The sequence below is a fragment of the Mesoplodon mirus genome (assembly GCF_964341445.2).
Source record: "Mesoplodon mirus genome assembly, chromosome: 3".
Lineage (NCBI taxonomy): Eukaryota > Metazoa > Chordata > Mammalia > Artiodactyla > Ziphiidae > Mesoplodon > Mesoplodon mirus.
This window is the reverse complement of record NC_138978.1, coordinates 119748400-119771340: the sequence shown is the minus strand read 5'-3', so window position 1 is coordinate 119771340 and position 22941 is coordinate 119748400. Positions and strand designations below refer to the sequence as shown.

The 22941-nt window shown below is 37.8% G+C and overlaps 1 protein-coding gene across 4 annotated transcripts in view; it reads left to right on the top strand.

Moving 5' to 3' along the window:
* ASH1L (ASH1 like histone lysine methyltransferase) overlaps positions 1-22941 on the top strand; it is a 217893-nt gene that overhangs the window by 84794 nt on the left and 110158 nt on the right. For 3 of the 4 annotated variants that reach the window (XM_082612810.1, XM_082612809.1, XM_082612808.1), the window contains 2 exons: positions 6252-6993; positions 19061-19240. In XM_082612810.1, the coding sequence (XP_082468936.1) occupies positions 6252-6993; positions 19061-19240 (922 nt within the window). The remainder of the gene's footprint in view (positions 1-6251; positions 6994-19060; positions 19241-22941) is intronic. The other variant, XM_082612811.1, reaches the window with a different exon arrangement.

Below are 22941 nucleotides of genomic sequence, written 5' to 3'. Positions count from 1 at the left end.
TTCCCTCTAGTATCCTGTCTGATGGAGCAGCCTCTGTCTATCTGGAATGTTGCTTGTCTTATGAAAGAGAGTAAAAGGTCACAGTAAAGCACTAACTAGCTCTTAAAATTTCTGCCCAGAAGTAACATATGTTACTTCACACATTTCAATGCCAAAGCAAGTCACATGGTTAAGTCTTATGTCAAGGAAGTATGGGAAGTATAATCCTATCAAGGGAGGAGCAGCAAATATTTATGAATAATAATATAGTCTGCCACATAGGCATTTTAGAAAAATGCAGAACATTACAATATGGAGAATGGACTGTGGCAAGAGTAATGCGTGAAGACAGTAGATAATGGCTTCAGGTTTGGATATATTAAATTTGAGCTGTCTTTGGGCTATTGAGGTAGAGATGTTAGATAGCCATTTGGACTGTGTGGTTTATAGTTTATGACACCTATGGTAGAGATACAGATCTAGCAGTATGTAGATAAACTTGAATTTGGCAGTGAATGAGTTTGCTCAGGGAGAGTGTAATTTGAAAAGATGACAGAGTTGGAGATTTAAGATACATTAGATTTGAGAGGGAAGTGGATGAAAAGATGTCAGTGAATGACATAAAATTTTTAAATAGTTTTTTAATTAAAAAAAGTAAAGAGTACATGTCATAGAAGTCTCTTAATGTCAGACGTCATAAAGAGGTCAAGAAAGATTTGGACAGAAAGTGTGAAAATGATTGGGGAAAAGTGGTTTTTGTTTTTTTTGGCTGCGTTGAGTCTTCGTTGCTGCACATGGGCTTTCTCTAGTTGTGGCAAGCAGGGGCTGTTCTTTGTTGTGGAGCATGGGCTTCTCATTGCAGTGGCTTCTCTTCTTGAGGAGCACAGGCTCTAGGCATGCGGGCTTCAGTAGTTGTGGCTCGTGGGCTCTAGAGCGCAGGCTTAGTAGTTGTGGCTCACAGGCTTAGTTGCTCCACAGCATGTGGGATCTTATCGGACCAGGGCTCAAACCCGTATCCCCTGCATTGGCAGGCAGCTTCTTAACCACCGCGCCACCAGGGAAGTCCTGGGGAAAAGATTTTTTAAAACAGTTTGCAGATAGAGGTAAAGTTAGAGCAATTTGGAGGCTTGAGATGGGGAAAGGGGACTGTTAGAATTTAGGTAGCATTGGAGTAGATTAGACTTCTTTATTTCCAGCAGTGTGGTAGATTAGATGTGCAGAGGAAACAAACTTCTTGGTACCAAGAACTAAAAATACTAGACAAAATGTGGAAAACATTTGCTGAACTTTGAAATATGTAAATAGAAAACCAGAAACTTTCAGAAAGCTTGATTCAACACAGATAAAGAGCATTAGAGCTACTTGACATCTGCTTGAGTCCTGGTGGTATAGAGCCTGGTTATTGGAACACATCCAGGTATAAGAGACAAAGGACAAAGCCTAGAGCAGACAGAAGTTCACATCAGATTTCCCTGCATAGATGTGTAACTCCTTAATGGTGACACCAGTGTAAGAGCAAATAGAAACAAATCTATCACAGAAGCTAGATCCTTGTTTCAGTGTTAGCTTTGGGTGGAGCAGAAAAAAGAGTTTCTGAACACAAGCTCATACTCACCTCCTGTCTCTCATGCAGATTTATATTGCCTGTGAGACAAAGAAAAAAATTAATTAAAATTTGTTGTAGGTTGGTCACGCCCCCAGTTGCCTTGCAGAGCCAAAGGCAAGCTTAATTTCCATTCAGTATAAAGCTAATTTTTTTTGATCAGTGTATCCTCCATCTTGGTTGACGTAGCATTCTCATTTACTCCAGCAGCCCAGAAATGGCAGCCTTTATTTTGCAATTGAAAGGCAAATAAATCAACCAGAAACTATGTATATTCAGTTTCTCCAACTTAACATGTTAAAAAAAGGAAGACAGCAAAATCTGAGCATTTAACAGTGTATCATTACAGTGTCCAGCATCCAATCAAAAATTAATAGACATGCCAAGAAGCAAGAAGGTATGACTTAGTGGAATAAAAATCAGTCAGTGGGAACTGCCACAGAAATAACATGTGATGGAATTAACAGACAAGTACATTAAAACAGCTATCTTTGAGAATTTGAAGGAAAACATGAATATAGCAAATAGTAAAAATGGAAGATATTTATAAAATCTAATGTTAACTTCTTTAGGTGATAAATATCTGCAATGAAAATTTCACTGAATGGGATAACAGCAGATTAGACACTACAGAAGAAAAGATCTTTGTACTTGCAGAAATACTAATAAAATCTATCTAAAATGAAGTGTAGAGGTGGGGAAAAAAGACTGATATAAAATGAATGGAATTTCAGTGACCTGTGATACAGTATCAGCAGGGCCAACATACATAGGATCTGAGTCTTATAAGGAGGAATAAAAAATATTTGAAGAAATAATCCTCAGAACTTTTTCACCCTCAGAACTTTTTCACACTTAATGAAAGTTATCAGTTGAAGTCCCACAAATCCCAAGCAGGATACACAAACATACAGAAATCAAGGGACATCATTATCAAATTTCTTAAAACCGGTGGTTAAGAGAAAATCTTAAAATTAACCAGCAAAAGCAAAGAGACAAGAAAACACATAGTATACAGAGGAACTCTGGAACGAATCACAGCAGATGGATTGTCAGAGATGTTGTAAGACAGAAGACAATAAAAATAATGTCTTTAAAATGCTGGAAGGGGAAAAAAAAACCTATCAATTTAATATTCTATAACCAGTGAAATACCCTTCGGAAATGAAGGCAAAATAAACATTATCAGAAAAACAAGCTTAAAGAATTGGTTGCCAGCAGGTTTATGGTAGTAGAAATGTTCTTCAAACAGAAAAATCATATTAGGTGGAAACATGGCTCTACCAAAGGAGTGAAGAGTTCCAGAAATTTTCAGTAAATAAATATAAAACACCCTTTTCTTATATTCTTTTGAAGTTCATGTGGAATTATATCAAGATAGCATCATATTCTGGACCATAAAACATCTTAATAAACTTTAAAAGTTTGAAATCATACAGACTATATTTTAAGAACACAATGGAATTAGAATTCAGTAACACAAGATATCTTGACATTCCCCAAGTAAGTGAAAAGTTAACACACTTCTAAATAGCCCATAAGTCAAAGAGGAAATCACAGACAAAATTAGAAAAGCTTTTAAATTGAATAAAACTGAAAACACATAAAAATTTTATGGAGTATAGCTAAGTCTGTGTTTTTAGCTTTACAAAGTTACGTTATTAAACAAAAAAGGTCTAAGCCCAAACTCTCACCTTTAGGAAGCTAAAGACAGTAGAACAAATGAAACCCAAGTTAGATGGAAGAAAAATGATAAATATAAGAGCAAAAATAAACAGAAAACATTAGAGAAATCAATGAAAGCTTACACTGGTTTATCAAAAAAAATTTTTTAAAAGAACTGTAGCTGAAAGGATTAAGAAAAAAGAAATTGGATTAGCATATCAGGAATGAAAGAGAGGATATCAGTGCAATTGCTACATACCATAACAGGACAATAAGGGAGCATAATGAACAGTTTTATGCCAATAAATTTGATAAAAAAGAGCACATTCTTTGAAAAACACCAGCTACTAAAACTCAAGAATAAATAGCCTAAAGAGCCCTACATCTATTTAAGAAATTCAACTTGCAGTTTAAAACCATTCTACAATGAAAACTCAAAGCCCAAATAGCTTCAATCATGACTATTTAAGGAAAAAATAATACTAAGTATATAAAAACTATTCCAGAAAGTAGGAGCATTTTCCCAACTCATTTTATGAAGGCCAGCATTACCCGGATTCTGAAACCAAGCAGCACATTACCAGAAAACTACACACTATTAAGCATGAATGCAAACGGTACAACATATTATCAGATTGAATCCAGTATGTTGAATGTATAGCATACCATGACCACGTGGGTTTATTTCAGGAATGCAAGGTTGGATTAACATTAGAAAATCAATTAGTGTATTTTATGAAATTAACAGTAAGTGAGAAAATCATAATCATCTAACTAGGTAAAGAGAAAACATTTGCCAAAATCTAACATCCATTTTTAATTTTTTTTAAAAACCTGATTTTTAGAAATAAAAGGCATACAGATAGGAAAGGAAGAAGAAAAAAATATCTGTTTACAGATGATATGATCTATAGAAAAATTCCTAAGAAATCTATCAAAAAAACCACTGAACCAGGCTTCCCTGGTGAGAATTTCGCTTTTATTCCTTTGCACTTAAAACATTGTCAGAAAAAGCACTGGACTAGAAATATATGTATTTAAAGTTTAGTTCTTTATTCAATATTTAGCTGTTGAGTCTCTTAACTGGACCTTCATTTTTAAAGAAGTAAGCTCTATTCTTTCTGCTCCTCATCTCAGAGAGTGAGAATTGTTTTTTTGACCCACCACGTATTATTAGGGAAACATGGGCCAACTTTGAATTTATTGTGGGTACTGTAATGTACCTTATTCAGGAAACTATCAACTTGCCTGTGAAAGACAAATGCATATGGTATTGGGCTGGCCAAAAGGTTCGTTCGGTTTTTTCTGCAGGATGGCTCTAGTAGCACTTAGTTGTCTTTAACTTCATTCAAAACAATTTTGTTAGATTGTATGTGACAGTTGTCATATCAGCGTACATTAAAAAAAAAGACTTATCAGGACTTCCCTTGTGGCACAGTAGTTAAGAATCCTCCTGCCAATGCAGGGGACATGGGTTCGATCCCTGGTCCGGGAAGATCCCACATGCCACGGAGCAACTGAACCCATGCGCCACAACTACTGAGCCTGTGTGCCACAACTACTGAAGCCTGTGTGCCTAAAGCCCGTGCTCTGCAGCAAGAGAAGCCACCGCGATAAGAAACCTGCGCACCTCAACGAAGAGTAGCCCCCTCTCACCGCGACTAGAGAAAGACTGCGTGTAGTAACGAAGACCCAACGTAGCCAAAAATAAATAAATAAATTCTTAAATAAAAAAAGACTTATCAAAATTGGTGAATTTTTGTGTAGCCATTTTAATATTGAAGATGGAAGGAAAAAAGCAACATTTTCGGCATATTATGCTTTATTATTTCAAAAAAGGTAAAAACCCAACTGAAATGCAAAAAAAGATTTGTGCAGTGGTTGGAGAAAGTGCTGTGAGTGATCGAACGTGTCAGAAATGGTTTGTGAAGTTTCATGCTGGAGATTTCTCACTGGACGATGCTCCACGGTCGGGTAGACCAGTTGAAGTTTAGTGATCAAATCGAGACATTAATTGAGAACAGTCAACATTATACCATGTGAGAGATAGCCGCCATACTCAAAATATCTAAATCAAGTATTGAAAATCATTCGCATCAGCTTGGTTACGTGAATCGCTGCGATGTTTGGGTTCCACATAAGTTAAGCGAAAAAAAACCTTCTTGACCATATTTCCACATGCGAATCTCTACTGAACATAACAAAAATGTTCCATTTTCAAAACAAATTGTGACGGGCGATGAAAAGTGGATACTGAACAATAATGTGGAATGGAAGAGATCATGGGGCAAGCGAAATGAACCACCACCAACCACTTCTAAGGCCGGTCTTCATCCAAAGAAGGTGATGTTGTATATATGGTGGGATTGGAAGGGAGTCCTCTATTATGAACTCCTTCTGGAAAACAAAATGAGTAATTCCAAAAAATACTTTTCCCAGTTAGACCAACTGAAAGCAGCAGTTGATGATCCAGAATTAGTCAGCAGAAAACGCATAATCTTCCATCAGGATAACACAAGACCGCATGTTTCTTTGATGACCAGGCAAAAACTGTTACAGCTTGTCTGAGAAGTTCTGATTCATCCTCCGTATTCACCAGACATTTCACCTTTGGATTTCCATTTATTTAGGTCTTTACAAAATTCTCTTAATGGAAAAAATTTCTATTCCCTGGAAGACTGTAAAAGGCACCTGGAACAGTTCTTTGCTCAAAAAGATAAAAAGTTTTGGGAAGATGGAATTATGAAGTTGCCTGAAAAATGGCAGAAGGTAGTGGAACAAAAGGGTGAATACGTTGTTCAATAAAGTTCTTGGTGAAAATGAAAAATGTGTCTTTTATTTTTACTTAAAAACCGAAGGCACTTTTTTGGTCAACCCAATATTATGATATTTAATCTTGCTATGAAAAATAGAGTGGTATTCCTTGTCTTTTATCCTTTGTAAAGTTATTTAAATAACCAGTTGTGTTCAGTTTTTATCATGTGTGATTTGTTGTCTTATTTAGTGAACGGAGTTCCGTCTCGAAGTCCAAGATTGGTTTCTTCTGGGGATGACTGTGTGGATAGTCTGCTGCAGCGGTTGGTACAACATGAGGACCAAGAGCCCCTGGAGAAAAATATTGATGCTGTGATTGCATCTGCCTCTGTGCCACCTTCCTCCAGTCCAGTCCATAGCCACAGCAAGGAGCGAACCCTGGGAAAACCAGACAGCCTTCTAGTGCCTGCAGTCCCCAGTGACTCTTGCAGTAGTAGCATCTCACTCCTTTCTGAAAAGTTGCCCAGCAGCCATTCCCCCCATCATATCAAGAGAAGTGTAGTAGAAGCTATGCAGCGCCAAGCTCGGAAAATGTGCAATTATGACAAAATTTTGGCCACCAAGAAAAACCTAGACCACGTCAATAAAATTTTAAAAGCCAAAAAACTTCAAAGACAGGCCAGGACAGGGAATAACTTTGTGAAACGCAGACCAGGTCGACCTCGGAAATGTCCCCTCCAAGCTGTGGTATCAATGCAAGCATTCCAAGCTGCCCAATTTGTCGGCCCAGAATTAAATGAAGGTGAAGAAGGAACAGCACTGCACCTTGGCCCTGATACAGTTACAGATGTCATTGAAGCTGTCGTTCAGAGTATAAACCTGAACTCAGAACATAAAAAGGGATTGAAGAGGAAAAGTTGGCTGTTGGAAGAACAGACCAAGAAAAAGCAGAAGCCATTCCCAGAAGAAGAAGAACAAGAAAATACTAAAAGGTAATTTCTTGTTTAACATTTTGAGTAGAGGAAACTAGCTTATACACAAATGTAACATATCTGTGCAGCTGAATTGTTTATTTAATCTAACAACCTTTTACTATATAAGACCTGTTCTTTTTTGTTATAAGTGTTCTTACTTACGGCTGTCCAAAATTATAAATAATTAAGAAGCAAGGGGGAATGTAACAATCTAACACAAGGCCCTTACTATACAGATGAGGAAATCAAGACCCAGAGAGATTGTGTGTTTTATCCAGTGTATAAATATGAGTGGAATTATTTTTACTATCACACTATCTTATCTCCTTTGTGCTCTAAAACTTTTCATCCCTATCGTCAAATACATTTTTTAAGTCTTTCTGCATGTTAGATTTTTTTCTTAATTAATTAAATAATTAATTTATGGCTGCCTTGGGTCTTTGTTGCTGCGCATGGGCTTTCTTTAGTTGCAGCTAGCGGGGGCTACTCTTTGTTGCAGTGCGCGGCTTCTCATTGTGGTGGCTTCTTGTTGCAGAGCACGGGCACTAGGCACTTGGGCTTCTGTAGTTGTGGCTCGCGGGCTCTAGAGCGCAGACTCAGTAATTGTGGTGCACGGGCTTAGTTGCTCCGCGGCATGTGGGATCTTCCCGGACCAGGGCTCGAACCCGTGTCCCCTGCATTGGCAGGCAGATGCTTAATTAGTACGCTACGAGGGAAGCCCCTAGATTGTTTTTTAATAGTTTCTTTTTTATATTTTTACTTTTCCCCAAAAGGTGTAGGGCAGAAGTCAAAGATCACCCCCCCACCCCCGAGAAGACCATTTCATCCTTTTGTTATATATCCAACCAGATTCTTCCCCTGAAGGAATATTTGATTTTTGTTTTACTTATTTATTTACTTTTTGGCCTCTCCATGTGGCATATGGGATCTTAGTTCCCTGACCAGGGATAGAACCCGTGTCCCCTGCCGTGGAAGCACGCAGTCTTAACTACTGGACCACCTCTGTTTACAGAAGTTTTTCATAGCTCTCTATGCATACATCTATGAAAAAATACTTTTTTTATAGAGAATATATGGGATTTAAATTTCTTTCCTGAGAATACACGCTCATAAATAAATCAGTGAAACTAGAAGTTTACTGATTCAGGAGTTAAAGTCTCTTCACATGATCTCATTTCTTCTCAAATCCTGTTTTCATGGGTAAGACAGTTAATATATTGTGTATCCTTTGATACTTTTCTTATGCATTTACAAATATGTGCATATGCAAAGCTGTTATTTTATATAAGTGGTAACATACATATTATACTTTGTAACAACTTTTCTCTATATATCTTGGCGATCTTGTCATTTAGTACATATAGAATTACCTTATTGCATGTTAAGGATATCTCATAATTTAATTTTTTCCTTCATAGGGTTACATATTACCTTTTTACATATAGGTCTTAAATCAGCTGAAATTTACTCTTGTATAAGGTATGAGTTAGTGCCATGTTTATTACCAGTTATTTATCAAGGTTGCAGATTTGTAAGCATTTTTGTTTTATATGTAGTGTCTATAATTTATATTCCCATTGGATTTTTGTGAATTTTTATTTTTGAAAGGGGAAAAAATTTAATTAAGAGATTTAAATTTATTTATTTATTTTTGCAGTACACGGGCCTCTCACTGTTGTGGCCTCTCCCGTTGCGGAGCACAGGCTCTGGACGCTCAGGCTCAGCGGCCATGGCTCACGGGCCCAGCCGCTCCGCGGCATGTGGGATCTTCCCAGACCGGGCCCCGAACCTGTGTCCCCTGCATCGGCAGGCAGACTCTCAGCCACTGCGCCACCAGGGAAGCCCAATTTTTTGAATTTTTAAATGGCGGTCTTACCACTATTAATTGATCATCATTTCCCTACTTGTTTGAAATGATACCTTTATCATATAATAAATTCTTAAATATCTTTGGGTCTTAGAGTCTTCTTTTATATTTTTATATTCTCTTCCCATCAGTCTGTTTTGTTATCGATCTGTTACTTCTGTTTTAATTACTGAGGCTTTTAAAATATCTACAAACAGAATGACTTTTGCCTTCACTATAGTAAGAAAGTGACAATTTGAGACATCTTAACCATTCACTTTAGGAAGGGTCATGTTAAAAATGCGCCTCAGAGGGCTTCCCTGGTGGCACAGTGGTTGAGAGTCCGCCTGCCGATGCAGGGGACATGGTTCGTGCCCCGGTCCGGGAAGATCCCACATGCCGTGGAGCGGCTGGGCCCGTGGGCCATGGCCGCTGAGCCTGTGCGTCCGGAGCCTGTTCTCCGCAGCGGGAGAAGCCACAACAGTGAGAGGCCCGCGTATTGCAAAAAAAAAAAAAAAAAAAATGCACCTCAGAGAAAAGGCTTTATTTCAGGTAAGCCCTTCTGTTCCAGCAAGTTCTAGTAGCATTAATCAGCAACATTAAACACTTATTTTCCACAATTTATATTCTGGAATTTGAGGAGATTATAAAGAGAAAGATACAGTTTCCACCCTCAAGAGATTGTGTAGGTAAGGACATGGCACAGTGAGTTCCCAGAGATAGCAACAGTTTTTCACCTTTCTCGAACTGGAACCTACTGTAGCACTTGTTATATAGCAGGAGTTTGTTCATTTGTTTCTTTATTTTATTTTTAAAATAAATTTATTTATTTTTGGCTGCATTGGGTCTTCGTTGCTGCGCACTGTCTTTCTCTACTTGCAGCGAGCGGGGACTACTCTTCGATGCAGTGCACGGGCTTCTCAATGAAATGGCTTCTCTTGTTGTGGAGCACGAGCTCCAGGCCTGCAGGCTTCACTAGTTGTGGCACGTGGGCTCAGTAGTTTTGGCTCTCAGGCTCCAGAGCACAGCACAGTATTTGTGGCACACGGGCTTAGTTGCTCCGCAGCATGTGAGATCTTCTGGACCAGGGCTCAAACCCATGTCACCTGCATTGGCAGGCAGATTCTTAACCACTGCACCACCAGGGAAGTCCCTCTTCATTTATTTCTAAATTAAGTATTTATTGCAAAATTATTTCATGTGCTGAGGGTAAATACAGTTGTAAGCAAATATAGAAATATTCCCTATCCTCATGGTTCTTCCATTCTAACTATCATGAAGAATTATTTAGGTTTATGAGCTTATATTAGAGGTAATTGACTCAGCTTTTTTTGTGGAAGTAATGACTAAGGTAAAATCTGAAGAACAGACTTTATTTGTTATTTAGAGGAGCAACGCCAGAGTGTACATTTTAGACTGGTAAGTATGAAAAGGCATGGCAGGTTCAGGGAAATGAAAGAAACGTTTTGCGGCCAAAACACGTCAATTAGAGTAGTATGGTGTCAAATGAGTCTAGAGAAAAGGTGGTAGGGACCAGATATTGCAGAGGTCCTTGTACACCATGTTAAAGAGTTTGATCACTATTCATTGGTTAATAACAAAGCAGAATGCAAAAGAATATTGTAATGATTATGAGCTGGGTTCTAGATTCAGAAAAACCTGGGTTCAAATCCTGGATCTAAAAGGAAAAAAAAATTTTTTAAACTCATGTAAAAAAAATAAAATTACAATTAAAATATTTAAAATATTTAGAACTGAGTAAATACTGTACTACATATTGAAATTTGTGGGATGTATCTAAAGAGCTACCTAGAGGGAGATTCATAGCCATTAACGCTTATATTATTTTCAAGAATGCTGAAAATTTATGAATGAAGATATTGCCAAACAAAACTTGTGTCTGCTCGCTGGTACACAGTAAAGCCAAACTAATGATACCAAGTTGTGGTGAGGGAAAGTGCAGCATTTATTACAGGATGCCAAGCAAGGAGTTCAGGACAGGTAGTACTTAAAAAACCCAAATTCCCTGATGGGTTTTAGGAGAACACTTTTATCTTTAATTTTTTTTTTTTTTTTTTTTTTTTTTCCCAGTACACGGGCCTCTCACTGTTGTGGCCTCTCCCGTTGCGGAGCACAGGCTCCAGATGTGCAGGCTCAGCGGCCATGGCTCACGGGCCCAGCCGCTCCGCGGCATCTGGGATCCTCCCAGACCGGGGCACAAACCCGTGTCGCCTGCATCAGCAGGCAGACTCCCAACCACTGCGCCACCAGGGAAGCCCTATCTTTAATTTTTAAAATTAATCTTTAGTGGAGTATAGTTCTCTACAATGTTGTGTTAGTTTCTGCTGTACAGCAAAGTGAATAAGCTATATGTATACATATCCCCTCTTTTTTGGATTTCCTTCCCATTTAGATCACCACAGAGCACTGAGTAGAGTTCCCTGAGCTGTATACAGTAGGTTCTCATTAGTTATCTATTTTATACATGATATTGATAGTGTATATATGTCAATCCCAATCTCAATTCATCCCACCTCCCTCCTTTCGCTCTTGGCATCCATTCGTTTGTTCTCTACATCTTTATCTCTATTTCTGCTTTGCAAATAAGATCATCTGTACTGTTCTTCTAGACTCCACATATATGCGTTAATATACGATATTTGTTTTTCTCTTTCTGAGTTACTTCACTCTTTATGACAGTCTCTAGGTCCATCCACTTCTCTACAAATGACCCAGTTTTGTTCCTTTTTATGGCTGAGTAATATTCCATTGTATATATGTACCACATCTTCTTTATCCATTCTTCTGTTGATGGACATTTAGGTTGCTTCCATATCCTGACTATTGTAAATAGTGCTGCAATGAACATTGGGGTGCATGTGTCTTTTTCAATTATGGTTGCTGGGTCATATGGTAGTTCTATATATAGTTTTTTAAGGAACCCACCATACTGTTCTCCACAGTGGCTGTATCAATTTACATTCCCAGCAGTGCAAGAGGGTTCCCTTTTCTCCACACCCTCTCCAGCATTTATTGTTTGTAGATTTTTTGATGATGGCCATTCTGACTGCTGTGAGGTGATACCTCATTGTAGTTTTGATTTGCATTTCTCTAATAATTAGTGATGTTGAGCATCATTTCATGTGTTTGTTGGCCATCTGTATGTCTTCTTTGGAGAAATGTCTGTTTAGGTCTTCTGCTCATTTTCTGATTGGGTTGTTTGTCTTTCTCATAATGAGCTGCATGAGCTGTTTGTATAATTTGGAGGTTAATCTTTTGTCACTTGCTTCATTTGCAAATATTTTCTCCCTTTCTCATGGTTGTCTTTTCGTCTTGTTTATGGCTTCCTTTGCTGTGCAAAAACTTTTAAGTTTAATTAGGTCCCTTTTGTTTATTTTTGTTTTTATTTTCATTACTCTAGGAAGTGGATCTAAAAAGATCTTACTGTAATTTATGTCAAAGACTGTTCTGCCTATGTTTTCCTCTAAGAGTTTTATAGTGTCTGCCTTACCTTCAGGTCTTTAATCCATTTTGAGTTTATTTTTGTGTATGGTGTTAGGGAGTGTTCTGATTTCATTCTTTTACATGTAGCTGTCCAGTTTTCCCAGCACCACTTATTGAAGAGGCTGTCTTTTCTCCATTGTGTATTCTTGCCTCCTTTGTCATAGATCAGGTGACCATAAGTGCATGGATTTATCTCTGGGCTTAGGAAAGCATTTTTAAAGGCCAGGTGAGGGAGGGGCGTTCCAGATATATGATGAGCTCATGCACAAATCTCCGACTGGTTGATGGTGAGGTAACAGGGTGGTGTCACAGAGGTTAAGATTATCAATCCTTAGGTGCCAGTAGGTCTGTGGTGCTTATGATCATTAAGTAAGTAATTTCTTCCATTTGGTTTTATCATCTGTAAAACAATTTCAGCAGATGTGCATCAGATACTATTATCTAGGTACTTCAGAGAGGAACTAAAGCAGAGGATATAGGGGAGGGGTCTGTCCTGGGAAGACCCCGTAGGGTCCTCCTTGGTTACAAAGAGTCCAGTTAAGCAATTCTAAAAACGATGGGACTTCCCTGGTGGCACAGTGGTTAAGAATCCGCCTGCCAATGAAAGGAACACGGGTTTGAGCCTTGGTCCGGGAAGGTTCCACATGCCGGTGGAGCAACGAAGCCTGCGAGCGACAACTACTGAAGCCCGTGCGCCTGGAGCCCGTACTCCACAACAAGAGAAGCCACCGCAATGAGCAGCTTGCACACTGCAACGAAGCGTAATCCTCCCCTTGCCGCAACTAGGGAAAGCCTGTGTGCAGCAACAAAGACCCATTGCAGCCAAAATTTTTAAATAAATTTATTTTAAAAATAAAAGAAATTAGAAAAATGAGAATAAGCCCCAAAATGTAAAGGACAGAGATAAAACATATACATTAAATTAACAAAATAAAGCTAAGGTACAGTAGAGAGAATCACTGAAGACCAAAGTTAGTAATACTAATGATAACGAATAAAATATACAAACTTCTGGTAAGGTTGATCAATAAAGGAAGAGAAAGGGAATAATAAAATTAGGAACTAAAAAGGAAATAAGCTATATATGAGAGATTAAAGTGTGACTACCGAACAAATTGTAAAACTCAGTTGAAATGTATGTGGTGTATTCCTAGGAAAAATACCTACTCGGAAAGAAATACCTTTGTGCTTCTGTAGTGTAAATTGAATCTACAACATCTTGCTACACGAAAACACCAGGACCAGGTTTAAAAGAGGGTTCTAGGGCTTCCCTGGTGGCGCAGTGGTTGAGAGTCCACCTGCCGATGCAGGGGACACGGGTTCGTGCCCCGGTCCGGGAAGATCCCACATTCCGCGGAGCAGCTGGGCCCGTAAGCCACGGCCGCTGAGCCTGTGCATCTGGAGCCTGTGCTCCGCAGCGGGAGAGGCCACAGCGATGAGAGGCCCGCGTACCACGAAAAAAAACAAAAAAACAAACAAACAAACAAAAAAAGAGGGTTCTATCTCTCTTTAAAAAGATCATTTGAGTCTCATTTAAAAACAATTTAGAGAATATGAAAGGAGTTTGAAGAGGAATACACATAACAGAAAGTATATAAATAGAAGTAACCAGTTTTAAAAAATTATTTTTAATAAATTTATTTATTTGTTTTGGCAGCATTGGGTCTTCGTTGCTGTGTGCAGCCTTTCTCTCGTGGTGGGTGCGCGGGCTTCTCATTGCGGTGGCTTCTCTTGTTGTGGAGCACAGGCTTAGTTGCTCCACAGCATGTGGGATATTCCCGGGCCAGGGCTTGAACCCATGTCCCCTGTATTGGCAGGCAGATTCTTAACCACTGTGCCACCACGGAAGCCCTAAAAAATTTTTTTATAGAGTTAACACCCATGTAGATACAGAACAGGTGAACATATAGAACATTGGTAGCATCCCATGTTCTTTCCCAGTCATACACCACTTTCTTGCCAGTAGCTATAATCGATCTCCTGACTTTTACCTTTTTTTATACCATTTAAGTATTCAATGTAGACAATATAGTTTAGTTTATCCTTCCTGAACTTCACTGAAATGGAATTATACAGGACATATGCTTTTGTGCTTCACCTTTTTTGCTCAACATATAAATGTAAAACCATCTCTGTTGTTGCATGTTGCTGTAGTTACCTCTTTTTTGTTATTTTATAATTATCCATTGTATGTAATAGTTTTTCTTTTTTTAATTTTTTTTGAAGTATAGTTGATTTACGATGTGTTAATTTCTGCTGTACAGCAAAGTGACTCAGTTATATATATATTCTTTTTCATATTCTTTTCTACTTGTGGTTTATCACAGAATATTGAATATAGTTCCCTGTGCTATACAGTAGGACCTTTTTATCCATCCTATATATACTAGTTTGCACTTGCTAATCCCAAACTCCCAATCCTTTCCTTCTCCACCTCTCCTCCCCCTTGGCAACCACAAGTCTGTTCTCTATGTCTGTGAGTCTGTTTCTGTTTTGTAGATAGGTTCATTTGTGTCGTATTTTAGATTCCACATGTAAGTTATATCATACGGTATTTGTCTTTCTCTTTCTGACTTACTTTGATGAGTATGATAATCTCTAGATCCATCCATGTTGATGCAGATATAGAGTTTTTTTGTTTTACTGTTGGGTTATTTTCATTTTGACACTATTACCCCAAAATGCTGCTCTTAACATTCCTCTAATGTTCACTGGTGGATATGGACACTAATTCCTCTAGGGATATATACCTAGGAATGGAATCACTGAATGAAACAATGGATTTGCCCCAAGACTTAATTTTAAGCTGTGGTATATTGAGCTAGCATGGAACTGAATATAGAATTGGATAAGAGAAACGGATCCATACATGCAAGCTTGCTATATGATGGAGGTGACACTACATATCAATAAGGAAATAAAATTATATTCAATAAATGGTGCCCCAGAAGTTGATATTGCATAGGAATGGGAATGAAATTGGATTCTGTCTTAATCCATGTATAAAAATCAGTTCCCAGTTGGTTAAATAAATACATAAGTATAAAAAACAAACCTTCAAACTTTTAAAGGCTAATACAGAAGGAGGAAAACTTTATGACCTTGTTTCTCAGAAAGTCTATAAACAAGGTATCAAAAGCAGTAACCATACAGGTAAAGATTGATATACTGCATTATTATTAAAACTAAGAATTTCCGTTTATCAGACATCATCCGAATAAATGTATGAAGACTTGCTACAAACTGGGAGAAGAAATTTATAAGATATAATTTATAGGGCTTCCCTAGTGGCGCAGTGGTTGAGAGTCTGCCTGCTGATGCAGGGGATGTGGGTTCGTGCCCCGGTCCGGGAAGATCCCACATGCCACGGAGCGGCTGGGCCCGTGAGCCATGGCTGCTGAGCCTGCACGTCCGGAGCCTGTGCTCCGCAACGGGAGAGGCCACAACAGTGAGAGGCCCGCGTACCGCCAAAAAAAAAAAAAAAAAAAAAGATTTAGTTTATACATTTTTGGTATGTAACCAAAAAGGTATTTCAAAACAACCCAGTATGATCCAGCAGTTACCTTTTACATAGCTTAGGAAAACTGCCCAATGATCACCAGAAAGCATTTTTTGGAAAGGTAGTAGCAAGATTGATTATAATATATAGAAACTGGAAATATCCCAGATTAATAGGAAAAGGAATAAGTATGTTGTAGTTTTTTGTACAATGGAATATGATATGGTAATAAAAAGTAATGAATTATAACTGACATGTAATGATAATGAATGATTCTTAGAGACAAGATTAAGTGAAAGAAACAAGACCCTAAAAATGATATACTAACTGATTTTGTTTTTATAAAGCAAAAAAAAGCCACAAAAAATAAACAATGTATTGTGTTAATGTAGATAAATATATCATAAGCCATATTTTATTTTATTTATTTTTTATTTTTTTGGCTGTGCCACATGGCTTGCGAGATCTTAGTTCCCTGACCAAGGATTGAACCCGGGCCATGGCAGTAAAAGCACTGAGTCCTAACCACTGGACAGCCAGGGAATTCCCATAAAGCCATATTTTAAAATGCCTTACCTCCTCTTCTTTCTCTTTTCTTTCCTGAAGAATTCAATCTTAAAGCCATTTGGTAGGTATCTGTATGGGATGTGGAAACCATGGTGATCCTGAGCTGGGTGTTGGAGGCTTAATGAGGTGAAGAGTTGGGTTATGGGGCGAGGGCAACGGAATGTTAGCCCAGCCTACGGTGTCAGAGCCCGAGTGAGATAAGAAGGATGCTCTTGTAATGAGAGTGCACAGTGTGGGGTATTAGGGACCAGCAAGGTTAGGAAGTATCCATCTCAGATCTCCTTAATAGGAATTTAAAAAATTCTATGAGTAGGCATTTGCATTTCCTTTATAAGCCCCCAAGGTGATTCTGATATATATGGTCTGTAGACAGAACTTGGAGAAACATGGCACTTGAAGAGTTTATATATGTAGAATATATACATACACATATAAGCAGGAAAGCAGAAAACATTTTTGATTGTGGGAGGAAGAAACATAAGGTAAGACAGAAAAAATGAATTTGGCTATAAGGAGAATAGGAAAAAAATAATAAAATATGAAACCAATCCATCCATCTCATAACCAAGTAAGATTTATCCCAGTTATACAAAACTTGTTCAACATTTGAAAATCAGTTAATGTAATCCATCACGTTAGCAGGCTAAAGAAGAAATATCACATGGTCATATCAGTAAATGCAGAAAATTTTTTGACAAAAATCTAACACATGTTCATGATAAAGAGCTAGCAATCTAGGAATAAAAAGAAACTACCTCAACCTAATAAAAGCTATATGTAAAAAACCCACAGCTGACAACTTCAGTGGTGAAAGACAGAGGTTTTCCACTATTATCAGAAACTAGGAAAGGAAGCCCACTTTTGTTGCTTCAGTTCAATTTTGTATTGAAATTCCTAACCAGAGCAGTTAGGCAAGAAAAAGAAAAGCCTGTGTTTATGGGGTGGAAGACTTAAGATATCAGTACTACTCAAAGTGATCTACAGATTCAGTGCAATCCCTATTAAAATCCCAGTGATGTTTTCTGTGAAATAGAAAAATCCATCTTAAAATTCACGAAGAATCTCAAGGGATTCCAAATAGCCAAAACAATCTTGAAGAAAAAGAACAAAATTGGAGGACTCACACTTCTATATTTTTTTCTTTTTATTGTCCTTTTGCACTGGCTACAACCTTTAACTCTGACCTTGAATTTAAGTTATGAGAGCAGACATTTGTTTTTTCATTGATATTAGGGAAACTGTATTCAGTCTCTCACTATTAAGTATGAGGCAAAAAGAAAATCTAGGAAATTCCCTGATACATCATTGCTTAGGTCCCAAGGTACCTAGCCAATCTGTGTGCTTATGTTTATTTTATATATAATTTCATGGGTTTATAGTTGTACTTAATGGGAGGATAGGTAGAAGTGTCTATTCCATCTTTGCCTGGAACTATATTCACCTTAATTTTTAAAGATGTTTTTGATTGATTTAGAACTCTCTTTTGACAGGCTCCTCCCCTCCCCTTCCTTTTAGCACTTCCAGATGTCTTTTCATTGCCTTCTGGCTTGCATTATTTCAGACATGAAATCTGCATTCATTCTTATTTTTGTACTCCTGTATAGACTGTGTGTTTCTTCTCTGGCTCTTTTTATTTTCTTCATCAGTAGTTTTCAGAAAGTTTATTATGATATGCCATACTTGATTTTTTTTTAGTTTATATTGCTTCTGGTTTGTTTAGCTTCTTGGAACTTTGGGTTTATACTTTTTATCAAATTTAGAAACATTTTGGTCATTGCTCTTTTTTTTCATTTTGAATTTTTTAATATTGTAAATGTCACATTATTGTGTGTATGTTTTTTGTTATTTTCTATATGTTCGATTTTATTTTGGTAGGCAGTTAAGTTACTTGTGGATTGGTTTGGATTCTTTTGAAGATAGTTTTTAAGCTTTGTTAGAGCTGGCTTTTATTCCAGAGATAGTTGAGCCCTACAAAAATGGATAATGTTACCCTCTGGGATCTCTATTGAATGCCCACAGTGTTGGGCAGTGTCTTTCACTCTCCCTAGTGGAATCTGAGTATCTGTCATCACGTGGGAGCTCTAGAAATTGTTTAGGTTATAATACTCTGGTGGTTCTTTGTCCAGCCTTATGGAATTTCACCTTGCACATGCACAAACTTAGTATTTAGCAATGTACTAAAGGAGACCCTTACACAGATTTCTAGAGTTATTTTTCTCCATAGCTTTCTCCACTCCAGTACTCTGCCTCACAAATTCTAACTACCTCAGCCTCTCCATATTCTGATCTCTCTTTTCAACTCATTAAGTTGGCCATTCTCTGCTTTGGTTCTACTCCCTCCACCTCAGTCCTTCTTGTAAAGGCAAAGTGGTTATAGGAATCATCTCTTTCTATTTTATTTCCAATGTTCTCAGGGATCACAGTGCTACAGTCACTGTTGTCCAGTGTCTGATAATTGTTTCATAAACTTACTCCAGGTTTATTGTACTTTGCCATGTTTCTATTAGTTTCTGTCAGGAGGACAAATCTGGTATCTGTTACTCCAGCATGACCAGATGAGGAAGTCCACATGTCTCTTTTTATAATTGCTCTGATGTTTTTTTTAAATAGATAATTATTTGTAGGAAAAAAATTTCACCATAAAATTATCTTTAAACTTCTCTTTCTAGCTTTACTGAAGCAGCAGTTGAGATTCCCAGTCCTCCTGAAACCCCAGCCAAACCTCCCGAACCTGAAAGTACCTTGCAGCCTGTGCTTTCTCTCATCCCAAGAGAAAAGAAGGCCCCACGTCCCCCAAAGAAGAAGTATCAGAAAGCAGGGCTGTATTCTGATGTTTACAAAACTACAGAGTAAGTAGTGGTACCTATCAGCTGACATCCTTTAAAGACCTGTCATTCTTCCATGTTTTAAATAATACTTTGACTATCCAAAAAAAACGAAAAACAATACAAATGTAATATACACAAATACAGATCTCATCACAAACACCTCAGTGTTCACTGTACTTATGATATGTTGTTTGGGGCTAATTATTTTCCCTGATCTTTATCTTCTCTCTGGCTTTCTAGATTGTATTTCTGTAGTTTGGATTCTAATGATACCTGTTTTGTTAATTGAAAATAAGAAAAGGGACACTCTGCTTGTATCTAAAATGATCTTGATGGTTTTCTACATTCATTCCTCAGTTGTTAAATGCCGTGTTCCAAACTGTTTGCCAGATGAGTAAAATACTTCTTATTTTTAAGAACTTCATATTCCCTTGGGAAAGTTCAGCTTGATAAGTCCTCTGATGGAAACATTTTAAAACCCCAGAGAGCTATCAACTCACTATATCATTCATTAAGAAGTAGTTCACAGAGTATAGTTGAGTTAGGTTTTGGACATTCAGCAGTAGTTTGCAAGATGGAGAAGGGCATTCCAGTTGGGATAGCATGTACCAAGGCACATACTAGGATGCGAAGACTTTTCATATATTAGAACAACTCAGAAGTTCACTTTTTCTGAAATGTAGTGGTGTTGTGGAAAATAAGCATTGTGTGATAGGGACCGTGGACATTACTGACTCTTAAGATATTTATCCCACTAAGCCATAGGAAATTTAAAATACTATTTTTAGAAAAGGAAGTGCAAAGTGCAATTTTGTGTTTTAAGATAACTCTGGCAACAGAGTGGAAAATGAATTGAATGAGAGAGTTACTAATGGCAGAAATTCACATTATCCATCAAAAGGTCATGAGGAATTCTTGAATTTAGGCAAGAAAAGAATGAAATTGAAAGAGGAACAGTTATATTTTAGAGATACATCTGACTTGGTATGGTTAAAGTGATCAACATATAAACCACAACACTTTATTTTGCATTGAAAAGATCTTTCATTAATTTGCCACTGAGGTAGGTATCACATAAACTCTTTGTACTCCATTTCTGCTTCTTGGGTCATGAAAACGTTTTATTAGTTAGGCTTAGTTTCAGCTGCCAATGAGATAAGAAATCCTCTCAAATAACCAAGACGTTTTAAAGATAAACATTTATTTTCCTTTAATTTAAAAAAAGTTGTGAAGTACACAGTTCAGAGTTAACATGGTATCTTCACAGTGTCTTCAGGGACCTAGACTCCTTTTTTTCTGTTCTTCCATTTCAACACTAATAAGCTTGCGTTCCTATGGTTACCTTTTGTTCCAACATAACTGCCATAAGGTCTTCATTACAGAGAGGATAAAAGAGAAGAAGGGAGTAAAAAACAAGTATTGTACCTTCTTTGTAAGGAAGCATTATGGAGTGAATGTGTTCCCCTGAAATTTCATATTTTGAACCCCTAATCCCCAGTGTGATGATATTTGGAGATGGGGCCTTTGGGAACTATTGAATAATTATAGGTTATTTGGGTGGAGCCCTCCTGAATGAGATTAACATCCTTATAAAGGGAGACACAGAGAGAGATGATTTCTCTCTCTACCATGTGAGTATACAACAAGAAAGCAGTATCTGCAAGCCAGGAAGAGGGCTCTCACTTAGAACCCAGCCCTGATCTTGGACTTCCCAGACTCCAGAACAGTGAGAAGTAAAATTTTGTTACTTAGACCACCAAGTCTATGGTAATTCATTATAGCAGCTAATCTGACTAAGAAAGGAAACTTCAAAACCTCATTTACAGTTACTGACTGAAACATAGTCGTGTAACCATACTTCAGCCACAGGAAAGGCTGAGAAATAATGGTCATTATTCCAGGTGACAATGCCTGAAAAAAATTAGCATTGTCACTACAAATGAGAAAATGAAAATGCATTTTGGGACGATCTAATACAGTTACGATTTTAAAGGAATGTTTTTGCTGAATAGAAAAGCAGGTATGAAGTTCTCTGCTAAAAACTATATTTCAAGTTTTGGTTTTTGTTTTTGGGTTTTTTTTTTTTTTTTTTTTTGGTTATGCCGGGTCTTAGTTGCGGCATGTGGGTTCTTTGTTGCCAATTGCGGGATATTCATTGCAGCATGTGGGATCTAGTTTCCTGACCAGCGATCAAACCCGTGCTCCCTGCATTGGGAGCGTAGAGTCTTAGCCACTGGACCACCAGGGAACTCACTGAAGTTTTACTTCTGCTTTTTGACTAATGTACTTCTTCTGGATTAAATTCCTAAAAATGAGAGATTAATAATAAAATCAGACTGTGCCTCAAAAGATCAGTATCATCAACTACATTAGTGTTCTAAAATGTCTCTAGTCAGATAAAAGTCTTTCACTCTGAAAAGGACTTGTTTATGTTAGAACCAGCTCTTCATCTCATAGAAATAAATGAGAAGAAAATGGTTTATTTTGGAATATTTTTTAAAATATAGATCAAATAATACACGTGTGCATTCTTACAAACTGTGAAGCCAATATATTTTTGTGGGCTGGCTGTTTTTTGTTGGTAGCAATTGGGGTGGGGATTGTTTGTTTTGTTTTTTAAATTAATAAACAATTATTCAGAGCAGTTTTAGGTTCACAACAGAATTTTTGGAAAGTATAGAGATTTTGCATATACCCCCTGTCCTTATGCATGCACAACATCCCCTACTATGGACATCCTGCACCACAGTGGTACCTTTATTACAATCAATGAACCTGTATTGACACAGTATCACCCAAAGTTCATAGTAGGCATTAGGGTTCACTCTTGGTGCTTTGCTTTCTATGGGTTTTGGTAAATGTATAATGACATGTATCTACCACAGTAGAGCCACAGAATAGTTTCATTGACCTAAAAGTCCTCCATGCTCGGGAAATTTGTTTTTTGGATCACAGCATGGTACAAGGACATTGCAAGTTTACTCTTTTTTATATAAATCATTATAGGTTTTAAAAAACTGTGAGGGGGGCTTCCCTGGTGGCGCAGTGGTTGAGAGTCCGCCTGCCGATGCAGGGGACATGGGTTCGTGCCCCAGTCCGGGAAGATCCCACGTGCCGCGGAGTGGCTAGGCCCGTGAGCCATGGCCACTGAGCCTGCGCGTCCGGAGCCTGTGCTCCGCAATGGGAGAGGCCACAACAGTGAGAGGCCCACATACCGCAAAAAAACAAAAACAAAAACTGTGAGGGGAGGGTGTGGTTCAGTTAAAATTGGATCAAGATTAGACCCCAGTATCAGTATGGGAAATTAATTAGATGAGGAAATATTAGAAGTTAGAAGACCAGTTAGGAAGCAGGACGCTTTTGTGGTTTTCCAAGATAGAAGTCATGTCGTGAGCTGAGGTGATAGCTAAGGTGGCTGAATGTTGGAAAGGGTGGACTCTTGAACATTTTTTACATTAAAATTGAATTAAAGACTGATTGGATGGTAGGGAGTAAAGGATTGGGCTAGAGTCAGTGATGATCCTGATGTTTTGTTTTGTATTCCTAGGTGTATGATGATGTCATTAATACACCAGATAAAAGTGGTACAGCCAGTACTCCTTGGTTTAAGAAAACCTCTATTACTATGTACATGTATATAGGCACCAAAGAATGTCTTAGTATTATAGTCATCAAACTATTATCCTGTGTATTAGTTTTCTGTGCCTGCTGTAATAAGTTAT